The sequence below is a fragment of the Podarcis melisellensis genome (assembly GCF_964234715.1).
Source record: "Podarcis melisellensis genome assembly, chromosome: 5".
NCBI classification, from domain to species: Eukaryota; Metazoa; Chordata; class Lepidosauria; order Squamata; family Lacertidae; genus Podarcis; species Podarcis melisellensis.
The window spans coordinates 3,779,757-3,801,137 of record NC_138537.1 but is presented as its reverse complement, the minus strand read 5'-3'; the positions used below and the strand labels follow the sequence as shown (position 1 = coordinate 3,801,137).

The following is a 21,381-nucleotide window of genomic DNA, read 5'->3' as shown; positions in this document are numbered from 1 at the left end:
GGAAAACGAAAGGGACATGACATAATGTTTTGCTTCTGAATAACAAGCCTCTGCAGAAAATAAGAAGGTCATGGAAAAAGAACATTTTTGCGGGAAAACAGGGAAACAGAAGGAGGAGAGAGAATGACAAGAATATGGAAACATCATGAACTGGACAGAACTGGGAACATTTGGGACATCCAGATTTGACAAGCTTATGGAAATTAAATGGGAGTTTTTTACTCCTGGATATAAAAATCTGGATAGAAAAAATGGGCCCCTTTTTGAGACAGACTCCTTCCAAGATTGGACATTTGTAATTGAATATGACTGGCAAACTACTAGAGGGACATGGATTAAGTGGGTAGGAACTTCAGGAAGACATTAGGATGAAGGGATAGAAGGAACACAACAGAGAAAGGGGGGAGGGAAATTTGGAATCCAAAGGTTGTAAAATTATTTTTTTATCTTTATATCTTTTTTTCTTTTTTTATAAAATTTTGAAAGGGGGAACTCGTGGAAGGGAAAAAATCGATCTTAGGGGATGGGAATTTGGAAAAATTGGGTTATTGATGTTAAGTGAGTCATGGGATAAAAACTTGTTGAATTTAATTGCTTATTCGGAAGATTTGGAACGCAATTGGGGGCGGGAAGGGGAAGTCCTAGCTTTGGTTTTGGAAGAAGGTGTATGAATTGGATCTAATTTGTTTTTAATTTGGAAAATCTTAATAAAAATTATATTAAAAAAAAAAAATAAAACCTGATTCCTGCACTAATATGGGGAAATGCTGATGTTTGGAGCCCCGGTTTATATTGTCAGCATACTGACATAAAGGTTAAAATGCTTTTGCTTAATCCCTCAACCAATTTAACAAAATGAAAGATGGCAGATGCTCTGTGTCCAGACAGCAGGTGCAAAGCAGACCAAACACAGACAGATGGTGGTGGAGGAGGAGACAGCATCAACTTTTATTATCCAAGCCAAGAAAGCAGCTGCCTGCAACTGGACATCTGCAAAGGAAAATGTAACAAATGCCAGCATCTAAAAGAACTATTTAAGCATCACCCTTTTGGTGTCCCCCATATGGCAAAAGTCACCTGAGGGTCAATGATGAAATAAAGCAACAATCAGCATAACCTTTTCCCCCAGCTGACACATTTGCAAAAAATAGAAAACTGATAGAAAGAAAGGGCTGCTGTTGTGATGATAATAATACAGATTGCAGTGTGCTAATACAGTATTGGAACAGTTAAATAGGTTCACTAACATGTTAGTAAGGGACGTGGGTGGTGCTGTGGGTTAAACCACAGAGCCTAGGACTTGCCGATCAGAAGGTCGGCAGATCAAATCCCCGCGATGGGGTGAGCTCCCATTGCTCAGTCCCAGCTCCTGCCCACCTAGCAGTTCGAAAGCACGTCAAAGTGCAAGTAGATAAATAGGCACCACTCCGGCATGAAGGTAAACAGCGTTTCTGTGCGCTGCTCTGGTTCACCAGCAGCGGCTTAGTCATGCTGGCCACATGACCTGGAAGCTGTACGCCGGCTCCCTCGCCCAGTAAAGCGAGATGAGCACCGCAACCCCAGAGTCGGTCACGACTGGACCTAATGGTCAGGGGTCCCTTTACCTTTACCATGTAGTGTTTTGTATACAGATCCCCCCACCCTCCAGAAGTTGATACATGCAAGCCACATAAGAAGAGCCTGCTGGACTGCCCATTTAGTCCAGCATCCTGTTCTTACAGTGGCCAACCAGATGTCCTTTGGAAACCAGCAAGCAGAATTCAAGCACAACAGCACTCTCCCTTCCTGTCGTTACCAGTAAGTGGTATTTGGAAGCATTGCTTCCTCCAGCTGTGGAGGGCACAGCATAGCCATTCTGGCTAGCAGCATTCATAGAATCATAGAATCCTAGAGTTGGAAGAGACCACAAGGGCCATCGAGTCCAACCCCCTGCCAAGCAGGAAACACCATCAGAGCACTCCTGACATATGGTTGTCAAGCCTCTGCTTAAAGACCTCCAAAGAAGGAGAGTCCACCACACTCCTTGGCAGCAAATTCCACTGTCAAACAGCTCTTACTGTCAGGAAGTTCTTCCTAGTGTTTAGGTGGAATCTTCTTTCTTGTAGTTTGGATCCATTGCTCCGTGTCCGCTTCTCTGGAGCAGCAGAAAACAACCTTTCTCCCTCCTGCTCTATGTGACATCCTTTTATATATTTGAACATGGCTATCATATCACCCCTTAACCTCCACTTCTCCTTAACCTCCTCTTCTCCAGCATTGATAGCCTCCATGACCCTCTTTTAAAGCATCAAGGTTGGTGGCTATCACTGCCTCATGAAGACGTACTCTATCATACCTATCTGTGTTGTAGCACAGTTCAGGAAAGGCATTCCCTCTTGATTCTGCTCATTGTGCAAACTGGCTAATCACAAAAAGGTTTTGCTTGCAAACAAAAAGAGGGTATCATTAATCGAGAGAGCAAAAGCAAAGCCAGCAGGAACAGGTATAGCTCACAGCACTGCCCAACCATGTCTCCTCATGGTCCTGTAGAATTGAACAGGGTTCACCTGCAGGTAAGTGAGATCAGGGCTGCGGCTTTGTTTCTTCAGTAAACCTGATCAGCATCACGCTTGCTCATTATATATAACCTATCAGCAGTGTTTTTCTCTTTTTTAAAATATATTTTTATTAATTTTTACGTAAAGTTTCCAAAAAACATACAACATTCTCATCTTATACAATGTTTTGGACTTCCATCAACCACGTCTGAAGATTTTTCAGTCTTTATCAATCTGCATATCATTAATTTCACTATTACTTTTAATAGTCCCTCACTAATAATTCTCTTCATGCTTTCCTCTGCAATATTTCACATAGTCATCTTTACAACACTTCTTGTAGTCCTACTAGCGTAATCTGTTGATTACAATTGCTTTTCAAATAATTCACATATTTAATCCAGTCCTTTGAGAATCTCTGATCTCGCAGGTTTCGAATCCTTCCTGTCATTTTATCTAATTCTGCGTAGTCCATTAATTTCGTCTGCCATTCTTCTTTCGTCGGTAGTTCTTCTGGTTTCCATTTCTGTGGCAATAGTACTCTTGCTGCCGTTATATATCGGCAGATTTTTTTATAATCACCGGAGCCATTAAGTGCATGCACGCCCAATTGCCGCGCAGATAATTCCAACATTATCAAGGCATATTATTGCCTGCCCTCTTTAGCCCCGTTTCCCCCCGGAAAAAAGTCTACATTCAAAATTGCCCTCATCCAAGGAGAGGGAGAACAGGATTGGGAGCAGCTGTTCAGCGCGGGGCACGCTGGGACTCGTAGTTCCCGAAGGATTCCGGGGGTGGGCGGGGCTTCCGGAGGGGTGCCTGGCTCTGCGGCGCAGCAGGGAACGTAGCGCGCCGGAAGTTGCGTTGGCGAGGCGCGCGCGGGGGCCGCTGGGACTGGTAGTTCCCGGCCTCTGAGGGCGAGAGAAGGCGGCGCTGTCCCGGGCGAGATGGCCGGAGGAGACGGGGCTGAGCTCGGGGAGAGCGTCGCCGTCCAGGCGGGGAGTGAGGCCGCCGGGCTCTGACCGCCGCCTCGCCCTCCGAGGGATGGAGGTTGCGGGGCAGGAGGAGAGCAGGTCAGAAGGCGAAGGGGGGCAGCAGGGCCGGGAAAGGGGGCGCTGAGGTAACCGGGGGTGGGGCCGGTTGGGGGGCGGGAAGTAGGCGAGGCAATGGGGGGGAGCGCTAATTAATTGAAGAGGGGTGTGAGCGCTGAGGGAAATATAATGACATGCAGTGGGGGGGGAGTCAGCTGGGGGTCAGAGCTGAGGGGAGATATTTGGGGGGCGGGGAGTTAATGGGGGGCGCTAAGTGGGGTGTGGGTAGTTATAGGAAGAGCTGAGGCAACGGGGCGGGGAGGGGGGGAGCTAATTAATTGAAAAGGGGTGTGGGAGCTGAGGGAAATGTAATGACATGCAGTGGGGGGGAGTTAGTTGGGGGTCAGAGCTGAGGGGAGAGGGGAGTTAATGGGGGGCGCTAAGTGGGGTGTGGGTAGTTATTGGGGGAGCTGAGGCAATGGGGCGGCGGGAGGGGAGTCTGCTGAGGCATTGCGGGTGGGGCGTGAGTTGTGGGGCCGGGAAAGAGCCCATGGTGGTGGGGGGGGGCAGTGGCGTAGCGTGGGGGGTGCAGGGGAGGGCGGGCCGCACCGGGCGCAACATCTGGGGGTTAGGGTTAGGGGGCGCAACATCTGGGGGTTAGGGTTAGGGGGCGCAAATCCACGGGTTAGGGGGCGCAAATTACTTGCCTTGCCCCGGGTGCTGACAACCCACGCTACGCCACTGTGGTGGGGGGGCTATTTGTGGGGAGAGGGGAGTTTGCTGAGGCGGGGAGGGCAATGCGGGCGGGGTGGGGGGAGTTACAGGCTAGAGATGGTGGCCATGGGAAAGACCCCGTTTTGGGATGGGACCTTGGGTGACAGTGGGGCATGAGTTGGAAGCCTCAAGTGATTAGGAGATGAAAACGCATAACTCCTCTATGGACGTCTTGAAGAGGTTGGGTATAGTCTGGGATCTCCCTACCAGATATAAGAATTACCTTAAGAGTAAGGGTGGAGATGGTGTGATCCAAGAGTCACATCATCAACGGTATAAAGATAAACTAAGCTAAAAAGGATAATTTGCCCTTCTAAATTCAAAATGTAAACAGCTGACCATGGCTACAAGCCGTAGCTCTTTATCATGCTAATCTCCGAACATTTATTTGGAAAAGGGCAAAGAATTTGATGTTACATTGTAGTGAAGCAATACTGTATTACAGTACAGTGGTACCTCGGGTTACATAAGCTTCAGGTTGCACACTCCACTAATCCAGAAATAGTACCTCGGGTTAAGAACTTTGCTTCAGGATGAGAACAGAAATCGTGCTCCGGCGGCACGGCAGCAGCAGGAGGCCCCATTAGCTAAAGTGGTGCTTCAGGTTAAGAACAGTTTCAGGTTAAGAACGGACCTCTGGAACAAATTAAGTTCTTAACCCGAGGTACCACTGTATATTGTATGGGGCGGAGGAGGAGGAGGTGTGGGAGGAAGGAGGATGGAGAAGGGAGTTCGGTTGTGTCACTAGGAGGTATGTGCCGGAGTCTCTTCAGCAGGGCTTTTTATGTTTGAACAATGGAAAGGTTGTGTAGGACTGACCCAGATTCACTTACTGAGGCAGGAATTTCCTTGCAAGCTCACAAGTTTAGAGAAAAGGAAAATGAAAGAGGGTGGGCGAGCATTACAGAGAGGTATAAAATTATGCATGGTGTGAAGAAAGTGCAAAGAGAGGTTTTTCTCCTTCTCTCATAATACTAGAACAATAGTATGTCAAGGAGATAAAGAACTATACAACTTTTAGAAGACATCTGAAGGCAGCCCTGTATCAGGAAGTTTTTAATGTTTGATGCTTTATATATTCTATAAGTTGCCCAGAGTGGCTGGGGAAACCCAGCCAGATGGGCGGGGTATAAGTAATAAAATAATAATAATAATTACTAGAAGCTGAATGTTGGAAGATTCAGGACAGATAAAAGAAACTACCTGTTCACATGGCGCCTGGTTAAAACTATGGAACTCACTGCCACAGGAGGCAGTGATGGCCACCAACTTGGATGGCTTCAAAAGAGGATTAGACAAATTAATGGAGGATAAGGTCATCAGTGACTGCTAACCCTGATGACTATGTTCTATTTGCTAGGAATTTTAGTTGGGGAGCATGCTGTCATGCTCCCATTCTGCTTCCAGGCTATCCTTGGATATCTCATTGGCTGCTTATGAGGACAGTCCTGGACTAGATGGGCCATTGACCTAATTGAGTAGGGCTTCTTACACAGAACTCTTTATCAGACTGCATGTTTTAATTTTTTGTAAAGGAGGGGGAAAACACTAGCATGAATCTTGTTTGGCCCCAACAAAGTAAGTAAAGAACCATGCTTTATTTCACATTAAAAAACAAAGCAAAGCTGATTGTTGGAATCTAGCTTGAAGAAGAGTTCTGTAGAACTTTAAAACTCCCACATGTCTCCCATATGATGTGAAGTTCACTGGGTATGTAGATGACAGGGCAGCCACTGAGACCCATTGCAAAAGGACATCAGTCACATAAATATTTAGTTTATTTGCAACTCTTTTGGGGGGCAGAAATCATGTTGCTTATTTACTGTTGTACATTTTAAGATCTATATAATGTCCAATATGTGTTTAGTGGTTGCTGTGCAGTATGCAGAAACTCCATTATTTTCCTGTGGAAATCTCACGCCATTAACAATAAATTGTACAGACCAGAATATTTTGCTTCTGGTAGCTGAGTTGTCAAAGAACTTGACTTTCATGGGGAGGGGTGAAGTCACTAAAGGAGTGTGCAAAAGATACTTTGAACATATATTTCTGCCCTACCTAGAGTCAGATAACTGATTCATTGGTCCATCATTGTCTGTTCTGATTGGCATCAGGTTTACCAGATCTCAAGCTGGGGTTATTTCAAGCACTGCAGGCTGAGATTGTTTAACTGGAGATAATAGCAATTGCAAAGCATATGCCTAACCCCTGAATTGTGGGGTCTTCCAATTTGGATCAGTGGGATTTAGGAACAGGGATTAGGACCAGGCAATAATAGATATGAGGAACTAGCAAAGGGTTTGTGTGTATGTGGGTGGGAAGTAATATCAAAGGGTATTCTTTCGCTGCTCAGTGGAAATTCAGTCTCATCATCTGACTTTTACTAGATACTTTTCTTTTCATGCTTTTCTGCATGCTTAAGGACTAGAAACTTGCTATCTTAATCATTCAATGACACAAGAAGACACAGGAGGTAGAAATTTGGTGTACAGTGATACCTCTGGTTACGTACTTAATTTGTTCCAGAGGTCCGTTCTTAACCTGTAACTGTTCTTAACCTGAAGCACCACTTTAGCTAATAGGGCCTCCCGCTGCTGCCGTGCCGCTGCTGCACAATTTCTGTTCCCATCCTGAAGCAAAGTTCTTAACCCGAGGTACTATTTCTGGGTTAGCGGAGTCTATAACCTGAAGCATATGTAACCCGAGGTATCACTGTACTCTGACTTGGGCAACTTGTTGAAAAGGCACCATTAAAAAAAGCCTTTATGGACAACCTCAGGGTAGTCTCTGTTAGGATCTCCTGCATTAAACAAGGTTGGTGATCAGTAGAATATGTGTGTGGAATATTTCTGAGAGATAGAAGATTGATTTGGGAAAGAGCAGACTTACGTTGCAAGGTATGAATATAGCTTTTAGTGAAAACTGTCTTCTCAGAATTTAAGAGAAAAAAGCAGGTTAAAAGGGTGTCAGCTTTTGAGTAACACAGAACACTATGAAGCACTTTCAATGGCTGTGATTGTTTCTCTCTCCGCCCTGACACCTGCGTGTCAAAGGTATACACTAAAATGTAAAGTGCTCCTAAATCTTGATAAAAGAGATAAGGGCTTAGTCATTTTCAACAGTTGCCTAATTAACACTTTGCTCTAGAGTTATGTGTAACTCAAAAATTTGCACAGGGCTACAGGCCAACAGAAGGCAGGCCCATCAAAGGCTGCTGTTGTGTTACCTAGTTTGGCTGGTCATTCGTGCATTTCAGGGACAAGGGGGTGGGGGAGAGCTGGGCCTTCCTCCCTTGAAACCCACCTGCTTTGCATTGCTAAGCTTGATGACTTTTATATCTACCCTCCATGACACCAACGCTATCAAGCTCTGGCATAATCTGTGCAGGTGAAGACAGACGTCAGAACTGAGACCTTTTGCATCTATGTTAGCTCAATTTAGACAATTTACAATGCAATATTCATTGTTTACATAGAATTATGCCCTGTTGAGTTCAGTGACGCTTACTCCTGGATCAGTTAAGTGTAAAAAGAATTGCAGCTTTAATGACTAGTTTGGATTTTTTCCTATCTCTAAATCATAAACCTAGCCAATTTATAGATAAACCTAATGCATGCCTCTTGCGTACTTCAGGTGTGTGAAATATTTTAATTGTTTTAAGATAATTTGTATCCTTCCTTACCATTTTTTTTTAAACGGGGGAACCATGGCATTCTCTCCTCCCTGAACTGCAGCCGGCACCGACATCATTCAGTACTAGCTAAATACCTATCTCTTCATCTGGGCCAATTAGTGGCAATAGGGTTGAAATATTGAGGCCAGCAGGATATAAAATATATTTTAAAAGCATAAGAGGTGTTGAATAACTCTTTCATGAAAACAAGTTAAAAAAACTCCCAAAACAAGTGAAAGTAAAAAAGTTGTAAAAGGCAGCATGTCAGACTAAAAACCAGTCAGCATAATAGCTAGCATATAGGTGAGTGGAAAACTTGCTTAAATAGGCTAAACTAGGCAGCACAAAGTACAAGGAAAGAAGGTGGTCAGACAAACCACCTGTAGAAAGGAATTCCATTTGTGCATACTTTTTGCATGGAATCCACTCCCACAAGACACAATGATGGTCACCAACTTGAATGGCTTTAAAAGAGTAGCTGTCAATGGCTACCAGTCAGAATGGTTTGTGTTCTTCTGCTTCCAGAGTTGGAGTCATTATTTCTCTGAATACTGATTGCTGGGAATCACAAGGGGGGGGGGAGTGCTGCTGCACTCACACCCTGCTTTGCAGGCTTCCCTAATTGTCCATTGCTTGCTGGGCTAGAAGGCACTGTATCCTGACCCAGCAACTAGACTCTGATGGTTTTCTTAAGTGTGGCATGGCCACAGAAAAGGCCCTGTTGAACATCCCCAGGAATTTTACCTTGGCCTGTGTTAGAACACAGAGAAGAGCCTCTCCTTTGGAGCGTAGGAAAGATGTTACGGAAGGTGGCCGTCTTTCATAGAACAGGGGTGACAATTCTCTACATTTCATAGAATCATAGAGTTGGAAGGGACCATGAGGGTCATCTAGTCCAACCCCCTACAATGCAGTAAGCATCGCCCAACATGGGGCTTGATTCTGGACCTTTCCCGGTTCTTCATCATGAAGACGATGCTATTGATGACTGATATGTGAACTTTTGCCCTGCATCTTTTCATGCCCATGACTGAGAGAAGCCCTATGCGAATGTGAAAACTGTCCTACTCTAGTAATGTTCTTCCAAACCAACATTTTTGAAATAGTGGCATGACTATGATTGCTATTAATGATGGCAAAATGCGTCCTCCAGGTTCAGATGCTGCATACCTTCAAATTCCAGCTGCTGGAGAACAAGAGCAAGAGATAGCTGTGGCCAGCGTGTCCCTGCTCAAGGGCTTCCTGTAGGCATCTGGTTGGCCAATGTGGGAAATGGGATGCTGAGCTAGATACCTAGGTCTGATAATTTGCCCATCTCATAAGGAAAGGACCCTGTTCACCCCTCCCTCCTTGCTTCAGCTCCTGCCCTGTTCCAAAGACCGTGCTAGTTCATAACCTCAGGGTTTTATTAAGGTGAAAGTTGCCCTAATGTGTGACTGTGGCCACAGCCATTGTGCATGCTGGTTTACGGTCTGTTTTCTCCCAGTCTGTCAGCTCTCTCTTTCCCCACGCCAAGTTGGTTGGAAGGAAAGTGAGCTGATTGTGAGTCATCTGTCAACTTAGATTTAAGTTTCCATTAAGATTTAGTTTCCATTTCCCAGGAGAACCAGCTTTATGGGAGGAATAGGTTTGATGGCATAAGCCAATTTGCTGCTTGTTGTCTTGGAAACCAAACTCTTGCGTTCAAAAAGGTTTGTGTTTAAGTCTCCGCTTTTCAGGCAACCTTTTCAAGTTGGGAGACAAGCAGGAACAGCCCTTTCAGAGTTCCTGGTGGGTGTCCCTCAATAGCAACTTTTGGATGAGAGTCCTTTTCAGAAACAATTAAGTGAACCAAAAAGGATAATGTTATTTTTCTCTGCAAAAATAGCCGTAGGCCTTGGGAAGTTCTGGATGTGGACTTGGTCTGTATGTCCTGACTTTGTGTATCCCACACATTGCAGGCATTAAGAACATAAGATTCCTGCTGGATCAGACCAAAGGCCCGTCTTTCCAGCATCCAGTTCTCACAGTTGCCAGCCGGATGGCTGTGGGCTCCCTGCAAGCAGAACCCTAGACCAACAGGGCTGTCCCCTCCGGCCATTTCCAGGCTCTTCTTATCCCTCTTGCTCTGAAATGCAGCTTATGGGGCACATGATTGTGTTTTCTCATCTGCAGCAGCCAGACGTTGGCACAGTGAATTCCAAGGACTTCGGTGCTCTTCATACATGAACACATTTGGACAGCAAGTGACAACTGCTTTGCTTGAACGCACATTTTGTGTGCCACCCTGCCATTTCTGTGTGTATTGTTGTTTTGCTGCTGAGGCTGCTTAGTTGTTGTTGTTGTTGTTGTTTTCCTGGTTTGTAAGTCATTCTGGGAACTCAATTTGGGTGGAAGATGTAGGGTAGAAATGGTTTTAATAAATACAGAGAACATTAAATACAATTTTGGCTCAGTGAGGCATTGGATGCCTTCTTGAAAAAGCAAAAAATAAATTTAAAAAATGGCATTCCAGTGTAGTAGAGTGACTCATTTGTAGGAATGTGACAGATCTGTTGCTGTTCTTTAAGCCAGCTTTGCAAGGACTTGCTGAGGAAGCGATTCTCTTCCCCACCCCCTGCCGCTCTTCTCCCTTCTCTTGCTGCCCTGCCCTGATTCGTCACCATTTGTCCTGGGCTCTCGGGCTGATAATTGCCAGCTCAGTATTTGAACACATATTGGTAGCAGTAATTGGAACACAGCAGCTCTCTTGTAAGGAAATTCAGGTGTTCAGTTGCGGGATCCAAGGGAGAGTGGCTGAGATAATTCTGCATAATGCTCGTGTATGGCAGAAATGTGCACAGCCAGCCCAGAACTGTGGTTGTGAGCATTTGGTATCCAAACTTACCTCCTGTTCCTACAGTTTCTCCCTGTTGTGGCCATGTGTGTGTGTGTTTTTTTTTGGGGGGGGGAGGAGAAAGAGAACACTGTTAAGGAAGTCATAAGAGTATGGCATTTGTAGATAAGAGACTGATTCAAAAGCAATTCCTATCTGCCATAAGAAAGTAGCAAATTACCAGAGTGCTTCATTCATGTCATTCAGGATGTGCTAGAGTCTGCATAAGCTTTTACCACAACACGCTCTTGCAATTTTTAAATAGCTCTGCAGGGAAGACATGATATCTTCCCTGTGGTTGAGTTTTTACTCTGATTTTCATTAGCCTGAGACTTGACAATCCTTGGACTTTACGACAATAATACATATAGAAGGTTAATAGTAATATGATATGTTACTGCCATCAGGAACTGTGCTTTGCAATTTTTTGATATGACGATTAAATTACAGCTTTATTACATATAATGTTATGTTACTTTACAGCCTTTTACATGTGTGCTGTGGTGTTATGAGCATTCATGAAAACAATGAACAAATGCAGATCCTGTCCTACGGCAGCCTTCTGGGGTTTTTGGGGGGCTTCGGTTGAGTTTTTTGTGTGTGTCCAGGGGTGTCCAGTTCTATTCTTAATATGCAAGGCAGGTTTTCTGGTGCAGACAAAAACAGGAGGAGGCTTCTAAATATAATCCTAGCTCAGAGCCTGACAGTCCTCTTTTCTGTTCTCTGGCTTACAAAGCCCTCGACCCCACCCTCAGTTGCCCCAAAGCTCCCTGCTTCGTTTAAACACTTATGGCCCCCTGTCTGGGGCACCCTCCCAGAACACCATACATGGCATGACCTCTCACTCTTGCAATTCCCCCCCCCAGTTTCCTCCTCACCCCAATTTAATGTAATGGTATTCGTGTAGGGACACGGGTGGCGCTGTGGGTTAAACCACAGACCCTAGGACTTGCCGATCAGAAGGTCGGCAGTTCGAATCCCCATGACGGGGTGAGCTCCCGTTGCTCGGTCCCTGCTCCTGCCAACCTAGCAGTTCGAAAGCACGTCCAAGTGCAAGTAGATAAATAGGTACCGCTCCGGCAGGAAGGTAAACGGCGTTTCCGTGCGCTGCTCTGGTTCGCCACAAGCGGCTTAGTCATGCTGTTCACCTGACCTGGAAGCTGTACGCCGGCTCCCTCGGCCAGTAAAGCGAGATGAGCACCACAACCCCAGAGTCGGCCATGACTGGACCTAATGGTCAGGGGTCCCTTTACTTTTACCTATTTGTTTACCTAACATCGGTCTCTACTCACATAAGACTAATAAACAATAAAAACACAAAGAGCGCAGTGCAAACCAAGCAGTGGAAGAAGAAAACACACATTCATTTCATGTTACTTTTGCCGCTACCCCTCCCCTTTCTGCTCTGCTGTCATAGAATATAAGCTGCTTGGAGAAATGATTCACCACCACTCTTGCTTCTCTTCCGTTGTAAGATAGCTGTGGCCGTTTTTGGACCAAAATGATAATAATTTATTTATTTAAGGGTGTTTATTAACTGCTTATTAGGCGCACTTAAGTGGTTTACATAATATTCTTATCACAATCAGCAGATTTTTGTAAAAAGTTAGGATAAGAGGAAAAGGCCATTACCGGTACTGTAGTTCGTTTTAGAAGATGCTACTGCTTCTCACTCCGCCCCCCGCCCAAGGCAAACGTGGTCCTTGAGACGCTCCTGTAGTGGGAAGCCACTAGGAGGGCTGGATGGTGGTACATCCCCAAGCTTCCTCCCACTCCCCATAGCTTGGCCCCTGTGGTCCTGGCACTGGTAACCTCTGGAATGAATTACTGCAGTGTGTTCTGTGTGGGGCTTTCCTTGGGCTTAGTCCACAAGCTGCTGCAGTCTGCAGCAGGTAGGTTGTTGCTTGGCCCACCCTGTTGACGCCACTCCTGCTGAGGGAACTGAAATGGCAGCCAATATGTTACTGGGCACACTTCAGTGCTCTGCTTTTAGCATTTAAAGCCATAAATAACTTGGTGCCAGCTTGCTTGAGGCTCTGCCTCACCCTCTATTTCAGCAAGTGCACTTCTCACATGGGCACTGCTGAGAGTATCTCCTGCCATGGAGGTATACTTAGTAAGTATTGGAAAGAGGGCTTTTAGTGTTGCAGCTCCAGCCTTCTAGAATTGGTTGCCTACTGTGTTTAAGCAAGCATCTAGCACTATGATATTTAGGCATTTATTGAAGACCTTTTTTTAAAAAAAAAATTTCCTTGAAGTGGGAGCCTGTCATTTTATGGAATCTTAACAGTACAAATAAGGAACTGGTTTTATTGTGTTCATTGAGTCTGTGTTAGTATTTTAATCTCTTTGTTATCTTGCTGTACACCACCTTTGTAGCTTTTGGCTATGAATCAGTTTATAGATCTGCAAATAAAATAAAAATCATCCTTTGTAAAGCACCATGTACACAGATGGTTATACGTAACCAGTAAATAATATAATAATCAAGTTCTTAAATGGCCTCTCTGTATTGCAGCTCTTGTATTATTATTTAAAAGTAAGATCCTCATCAGTTTTAGGATGCACTCAGTGAAATTTTCTCCCATGGTGGTTCTAAAGTTCTGTTGAATGGGAACCAAAGATCCATCTTGCATTTCATTCATGTCTCCAGGAAATACAGAAACAGGTCATGAAGACTTGGGCCTCCCTGCACAGCGGCAAGTATTCAGAGATAGACTGCCTCTGAACCTGAAGGTTCTGCTTAGCTATTACGGCTATTAGCCGTTGACAGCCCAAAGCTCTGTGAATCTGGCTACTTCCTCTTTAAAACTACTTGCCACTGCCACATCTTATGGGAGCGAATGCTATAAGTTAATTATGTGCTGTGTGAAGAAGTGCTTGTTTCTGACTCTCCTGAATCTCTTACCTGTCAATGGGTATGGGGATAGCTCAGTTGGTAGAGCATCTTTCGCCCAATGTGGGGCTCGAATCTCAGGGCTGTGGGTTTGAGCCCCACATTGGATGAAAGATTCCTGCATTGCAGGGAATTGGACTACATGATCCTCGTGGCCCCTTCAAACTCTATGAATCTGTGTGAGAGACGTTGATGATTCTATCCTGCCCTACCTCCCAAAGGAATTTCTGTGTCTGCTTTTCTCCAGACCATGATAAGCTTATAATTTATAATTTACCCCTTTAAGCGTTCTTTAAAAAAGAAGAGATGCTGTTAAAGTGTTGCTGTCACAAGGGAAAATGTTGGGAGGACTGCAGCAGAGGAGCTGGCGCGCCATCTGTCCTGGCATAAGTAGTTGCATTGGAACAGCATGGATGGGGTTTCTGTTGAACTTGAACTGGTGACACCACATCCTGCTTATGTTACTGTTTTTCCACAATGATGACATTGTAAAGGGTCACAAAGCAGCGAGGAAATTTTGCCTGCGCAACAGAACTGATGGTCTGCATTTTTCAGGAAGGAGCACTGGAAGTTGCTGGGCAACCTGAAGACGACAGTGGAAGGTTTGGTGTCTATAAACAATCCCAACGTCTGGTCTAAGTATGGTGGCTTGGAGCGACTCTGCAGGGACATGCACAGCATTCTGTATCATGGGCTCATTCCAGACAAGGTAGGCTTTCTTGGCTTTCTCTGGAGTTTATACTCTTATTTCTGCTTTAGCAGGTGGTTATCTGGACCGGTGTTCACCTGGGACAGCCATAAAATGGATCCCTTAATCATCTTGCCTAAAATCTGACCTAGATGTCATGTCTTGGACGAGAATAGATAAGAATGTTAGTAGTCGGGTTGCATCCACAGAACAAGATGCTAAGGAAGAAGTGAGGCAAGACTGAGACCTGGACCAACTAGTGTTTGTTTAGTAGGTAGGTATAGTAGAGCTGTGATCCAAGAGTTAGTTGGATCATATTTCCTTTCCTAGGTGACCTTAGGCAAGCCCTTTTGTCTCCCCATCTGCAGTCATTTTCAGTGTTCAGTCCTTCCTGTCTCCAGGGTGATAGCTCCTGCTTTTCCTGAAGAGGATCACCTGGGAAATAGGTTGTCTCTAAACTGGAAGGTTTTGTTCTCTTCACACTGTTCATGATTTTACGAAGCTCCATCATGCCACCCCTGCACATTCATGCACATTTTTTAGAGTAGTGGTACTTCTGAGCATGCACATAAGAACACCAGGCCAATGGTCCACCTAGTCCAGCATCCTGTTCTCATAGTGGCTGACCAGATGCCTGTGGGAAACCTGCAAGCAGGACATGAGCACCACGGCACTCTGCCCACCTGTGATTCCCAGCAGCTGCTAATCAAGGCAGGTTGCCTCTCGTGGTGGAGGTGGAATATAGCCATTGTGGCATTGATAGCCTTGTCCTCTATGAATTGGTCTAGTCCTCTAGTCCAGTGTTTTTCAACCACTGTTCCGTGGCACACTAGTGTGCCGCGAGATGTTGCCTGGTGTGCCGTGGGAAAAATTGAAAAATTTGAAAGATTTAAAAATAAATATTTTATAATTTTTCATATTTCTGTTTACTTACTATTTCATAATAAAGTAATTATAAAATACTTTCTTTGTGTTTATTTGATTCCTATTCAAGAAAATTACTTTATATATATAGTCAATATAGGCACAGAGTTAAATTTTTTAATATTTTCTAATGGTGGTGTGCCTCGTGATTTTTTTCATGAAACAAGTGTGCCTTTGCCCAAAAAAGGTTGAAAAACACTGCGTCTAGTCTAGACATCCAGTTCCCTAGCTGTGCTGCCATTAAATGTCGAACAGCATTAATACCTTCCCTCCTGCAACAACCAACAGTTTCTTCTGCCACTGTAGTTGCAAGAATAAATCATTAACTTGCCTTTATCATCTTGTGGAATGGAATATTGTCCTTTTGAGATCATAATTAGTAATAATCTGTTCTGTAGGGCTTTTGCAGTCCTCCAGAGATAAAATCAGGCTGTTGGTTGCAATACAGGCAACTACCCCCGTTTTGTGCGGGGTTTGCATTCCCGACCCTTGCACGCATTGGTGGAGCTTGTGTAAGTGCTCTCCTCCCTGTTACGCCCCTGCCCTGTTATGCCCCCGCCCCGCCCCTTTTTCCGGGCACTTCTAGGTTGTGGCAATGCATATGTGCACAGTCGCACATGTTTTGAACATGCACAGAACAATCATTGCTTGTAGTGGATAAGCTGTAACCAAAGTTACTAGTGATCGGTGCATTTTCTCCATAGAGGGAAGAAATCAACATCTTGGGAATTTTGGCACAGTTAAATAAGAGCATGAATGCAGACACCTTCCTGCATCCATGCAAAATCTGGTATCTTGAAAGCCTTGGTATTGTCGCTTCAAAAATACACTGATTCTTATTTGGTTCAGTGTTATATTAATGTTGGCTGCTCTAGAAAATGTGTTCTTGTTTACAAAACTGTAGATGTCAGGAGGTGTAGTGTGGTCTTTGCTTTGGCCTTCCTGTCTAACCTAATTGAGTTCCATTTGTATTTGCACCATTCATTGTCTGCTCCATCCGCACAGCTGCTCTTAATGTATCTTAGCCCTCTTGATAATTTTAATCAGAAAGACAGGATATAACTGTTCCCACTTTAAAAATATATAATTTTTTGCCCGGGAAAGGTTGAGCCATAACAATGTAATTAAGATGTTATATTCTTGGACAAGGTTCTTGAGCAGGTAGTCACAGACCAGATCCAGACGCTGTTGGAGGATGTGGGTATTTTTAGATCTATTTCAATTGGGTTTTAGGCCCGGTTTGGGCACAAAACTGCTTTGGTCACCCTGTATGAGTGACTGTCCAAGTTAGGGGTAGGTGGCACCACTTTTTGGTATTTCCGGTCCTATTTGGATGGTCATTTCCAGAGGGTGACAATTGGGGAGTGCTCTTCAGCCTTGTGGAGCTTTCAGTGTGGGGTTCCTCAGGGTTCAGTTTTATCCCATATGCTCAGTGAGGTCATCCAGAGTTTCTGAGTACATTGTCAGCAATATGCTGATGGCACAACAGTTACTCTTGCCTCAAGCCTTTGTGAGTGTTGGTGTGTGTGTTTTCAAACAAACCATGGGTAAGGAAAACTATTGAATTTACACGTAGTGTTAAGCCATGTTTAAAATAAGCCAAGTTTCATAAGCCAGCAAAAACCCATGACTTCAAATCATTGGTTTTTGGCAATAAATAATAGGTAAGCTGCTGGGCAGGGTACACACATAACGCTAAAGCATAGTTTGATAAACAATGATTTAGCATTATGTACCAACCAGGTGATTGATTTGCTTAACCTGAATGCAGCATGTTCCAGATAACAGGAAGGCATTGAATTCTTGACTCTGTTCTTGTCTGACTTTTTGCAACTGCTTGAGAGAAGGAAGATGCAAATTAAGCTGTAACAGAGATTATTTCAGAAGTAGCACTTCAGACCACCTGACATGTTTTGGTCCGTAGTTCATAATTGACAGCGGTAAAGGAGTTAATTTCCTTCCCCTTTCTAAGCTTGCCTGTTAATGAATCTGGTCTCTGAGCACGTATTGAGCTGGCACTGCCAGGGGAATTTTAACTCTCTGTATTTCCTGGGCAGGTGTGTTGCAGGCAGAGGGATTATTGGCAGTTTGTGAAGGACCTCCGTTGGCTGAGCCCACATGCTGCCCATCACATTGAAAAGGTGAGCTCATGTTTTGGGGAAAGAAGATCTTGGTTTTGCCAGGGGGTGGGGGACAAGTTTGTCGAGGTGAGCAGAAGTCACTTGCCTCTTTGTTGTTTTTAATCTTTACGGAAGGTCTGAAAGGCAAATCTTGCTGGGATTGTTTGCAGGAAGCCGGTAACTCAAATAAAAAGTGCTGACGGCAGGTGGGAGGGAGCTGATAGGAAACTCTTACCTGCAGCCCAAGGTTGATGAGGAAATGCAAGCAGCTTCAGACCTAAGGAAAGTTTAATAATAATAATTAATAATAACAATAACAACTGATTTATAACTGAACTATAACTGAATTCCCATCAAGCTCCCTTTGCCTGCTGCAGCTCAAGTTCTGACACTGGACCAATGGCGAGAGTCGTGATATAAAACGGAGAAATTGGCGTGATTGGAAAGCATATGTAGGTGTGTTGTATTGGGGCTGCTGCTACAGTCTCCATTTAGAGAATAATCAGGCAAGAAAATGGGGTCTGCTAAGGGCAGACAGCTTCCTCCTCCTTCAAGGGTTATAACACATCTCAGGCTTGCAAAGTGAGGCCATTATTTTCCCTGATGTGCGAATGGGGAACTGATGCTGATACAGAGTGGCTTTCCGGCAGCCTCTGCTATGCTGCCTCTCATTTTTATGGTGGTGCCTCAAGCAGCAGTCCCTCATACGCTTCCAGGGACAGTGGCAAATTGAGAGAGATTCTAAGAGGAGTATGTAATCAGGGCTCTTCTGGGACGCTGCTGTCCATTACCTGCTAGTCTCTGCCAGCTTTTCAGAGGAGGTACCATCTGTCTTCCAGTTTATCAACCTGTACGAGAACGGACAGCGGAACACTGACGGCGTCAGTGATCGAGCCATTGCAGAGGCGTGGCTCCAGCACAGCCTGCAGTTCCATTGCCTGTCAGCTCAGCTGAAGCCTCTGCTTGGGAACAAACAGTACACCAGGAAGTTCTACGCAGGTAAGATGAAACCCGTTCTCTTCCTCTTCTTTCTCGTGCCATTCTTCTTCTTTCTTGTACTCTGTGGTCAGCACTTGGCAGCCTGCAAACAAAAGGCAGCTTTCAGACAGACACAAGTGGCTTCTCTCTTCCTCCCCCTTCCCCAAAATTGAGGTTAAAGTCCCAGCCTGGCCATGATGGAAAATGTTCTTTAAAGGATGTGGAAGGGTCATGGCTCACTGGTAGGTTGTCTGCTTTGCATGTGGAAGATCGCAATTTCAATCCCCAGCATTTCCACATAGGCCTGAAACCCTGTAGAGCATGGGTAGGCAAACTAAGGCCCAGGGGCCACATCCAGCCCAATCGCATTCTAAATCTGACCCACGGACAGTCTGGGAATCAGCGTGTTTTTTCATGAGTAGAATGTGTCCTTTTATTTAAAATGCATCTCTGGGTTATTTGTGGGGCATAGGAATTCATTCACCCCCCCAATAGTCCGTCCCCCAAAAAGGTCTGAGGGAGAGTGGACAGGCCCCCTGCTGAAAAGGTTTGCTGACCCCTGCTGTAGAGCCACTGCTGGTCATTGTACTACAATACTACTATTGCCCCGGGATCTTTGGATAAAAGGGCAAAGGAAAAAGGCACGTCTGTTGCTCCTCAGAGTTTTTTGCATGTGCTCCTCTGGAGGTTTCCCAGGAGGGAATGTGCCTCTTAGGCTGAAAAAGGTTTCTCATCCCTGGAGGGGAAAACGAAGCACTGAGCTGTGCTGCCTCATCTATTGTTTCACATCATGTCTTTTGTAGCTGTTCTGTTGTATTGCTTTTACTTTATTAATGCTGCTTCCTTATTTATCTGGCAGTTCATCAGTTTTCATATCCTCTTTTTGTGTTTCATATTCATGTTCTTTTAAACATGGATGACCTGGCTAAATTTGTTTTACAGAAGTGCAAATCCTCTGCCTAATATTTTTGTTGGATGTCTCATTTCGCTCTGTACATTATATATGTGCACATACAAATGTAAACTAATAAATATGTCTGGAAAAGTAAGCAATAAAAAATGGGAAAATGCCAAAATACTATAACTGGCCTATATATATTAAGAGTTTAATCAGTGACTCACTAGGTAGTAAAAGAGGATTAGGCAATCCATGGCAAGGCTGTGTTCTATCTCCCTTCTCATATCAATATGTTCTTAAAACCAGTTACCAGGATTCCTCAGTGGAGTGCTGTTGTGCTCATATCTTTTCTTGCAGTCTTCCCAAGAAGTATCAGGTTGGCCACTGTGAGAACGGAACGTTGGACTAGATGTGTTGCTAGCCTGATCTTGCAGGCTCTTCTTAGCTTCTCTGGCAGCCCATGGCATATTTGAATGACATGTATGAACACACTGTGTGAACAATCCTGTAGTGACCTCTCGTGATAGACACCTTTTCCACTCTATAAAATGCACCAGACCATAAGACGCACCTAGTTTTTGGAAGAGGAAAACAAGGAAAAAAAATACTCTGAATCCCAGAAGCCAGGACAGCAAGCAGGTCCTAGCTTATGGGTTAGCCACGCGCAGCCTCTCCTGGGCAGCGGGATGAAGCCAGAAGCCAGCACAACAAGCGGGATCGCAGGGCATTCCACAGGGGAGGGCATTCCACAGGGAAGGCGCCATTACTGAGAAGGCCCTCTGCCTGGTTCCCTGTAACTTGGCTTCTCGCAGTGAGGGAACCGCCAGAAGGCCCTTGGGGCTGGACCTCAGTGTCCGGGTAGAATGATGGGGGTGGAGATGCTCCTTCAGGTATACTGGACCGAGGCCGTTTAGGGCTTTAAAGGTCAGCACCAACACTTTGAATTGTGCTCAGAAACATACTGGGAGCCAGTGTAGGTCTTTCAAGACCGGTGTTATGTGGTCCCTGCGGCCGCTCCCAGTCACCAGTCTAGCTGCCGCATTCTGGATTAGTTGTAGTTTCCGGGTCACTTTCAAAGACTTTCCCAGCCCTACTGTCTGAAATCCTTTTAACTGGGACTGAGCCTGGGACCTTCTGCATTCAAAGCATGTGATCTACTACTAAGTAATGGGCCCTTCCCTTTGGGCCTACTTCCTTAACTCCCAAACGCTTGCTGGTGCTTTTTTGTATCCTCAGCCCCCGCATGCTTATGATCACAGCCTGTTGATACAAAGCCTTAAGTGTGTAGAGCTTGTACCATGAAGGCTGGGGAGGAGGGGGGTCCGTTGTCCTAATTGGCATGCCATGAAGGGAGACATTCAAGAGGCCTTTTTTGTTGTAAAACAGCTGCAGAGTCCGTTTCTGCAATTCTTCTGTTGAGATGGAGTGTCCATGGGTGATGCAACTGTCGAGGAACATACTAGGGGACTGTTCCTGCAAAGGTAGCTTCTTCCATGTCACTGGCTGTGTCTAATTGTAGGAACTCTCCGGTGACAGATGTGGCACGAGAATCATTTACACAGGAACCCATTCCTGTTGCACTGCAGTGCAAACTACTAAGTTGTGGAGAAGGCAAGCCTAGAATTCTCCTGCTTGACACGATAGGTTTCCAGTGTGCAGGGAAGCTGCATCAGCAGGGTTTGGACTCGATGACCCTGACCTGGCCAACTCCCTGATTGTATGTCAACTGGGAAGTGCTAAGTGAGTGAAAAGCAGAGGTGCAAGGTCACTTGCCCCAACACCTTAAAGATGGCCGTCTCATTTATAACTTGCAAGAGGCTTCTGAAGACTGCTGCACAACCGTAGAAATCTTTCCCCTGTGAATTCATTGGGCGTTGAATGCTTTCTGAGAAGGACTGTAAGACAGTCAAGTTTGGGTTTTAGTAGTTCAGGGCTACTTTTTTTTTTAAAAAAAGTCTTCAGTATTTTTGCTGGGGATCCTTTTATTTTTGGTTTTTATTTGACTTAA

General features: G+C 45.0%; 1 protein-coding gene across 3 annotated transcripts in view; it reads left to right on the top strand.

Moving 5' to 3' along the window:
• The first annotated feature begins 3,448 nt into the window (after positions 1–3,448).
• Positions 3,449–21,381, top strand: part of RUBCN (rubicon autophagy regulator) — a 45,761-nt gene continuing 27,828 nt past the window's right edge. For 2 of the 3 annotated variants that reach the window (XM_081910853.1, XM_081910851.1), the window contains exons 1-4: positions 3,449–3,610; positions 14,321–14,474; positions 17,435–17,518; positions 18,337–18,496. In XM_081910853.1, the coding sequence (XP_081766979.1) occupies positions 3,582–3,610; positions 14,321–14,474; positions 17,435–17,518; positions 18,337–18,496 (427 nt within the window). In that variant the 5' untranslated portion in view covers positions 3,449–3,581. The remainder of the gene's footprint in view (positions 3,611–14,320; positions 14,475–17,434; positions 17,519–18,336; positions 18,497–21,381) is intronic. The other variant, XM_081910852.1, reaches the window with a different exon arrangement.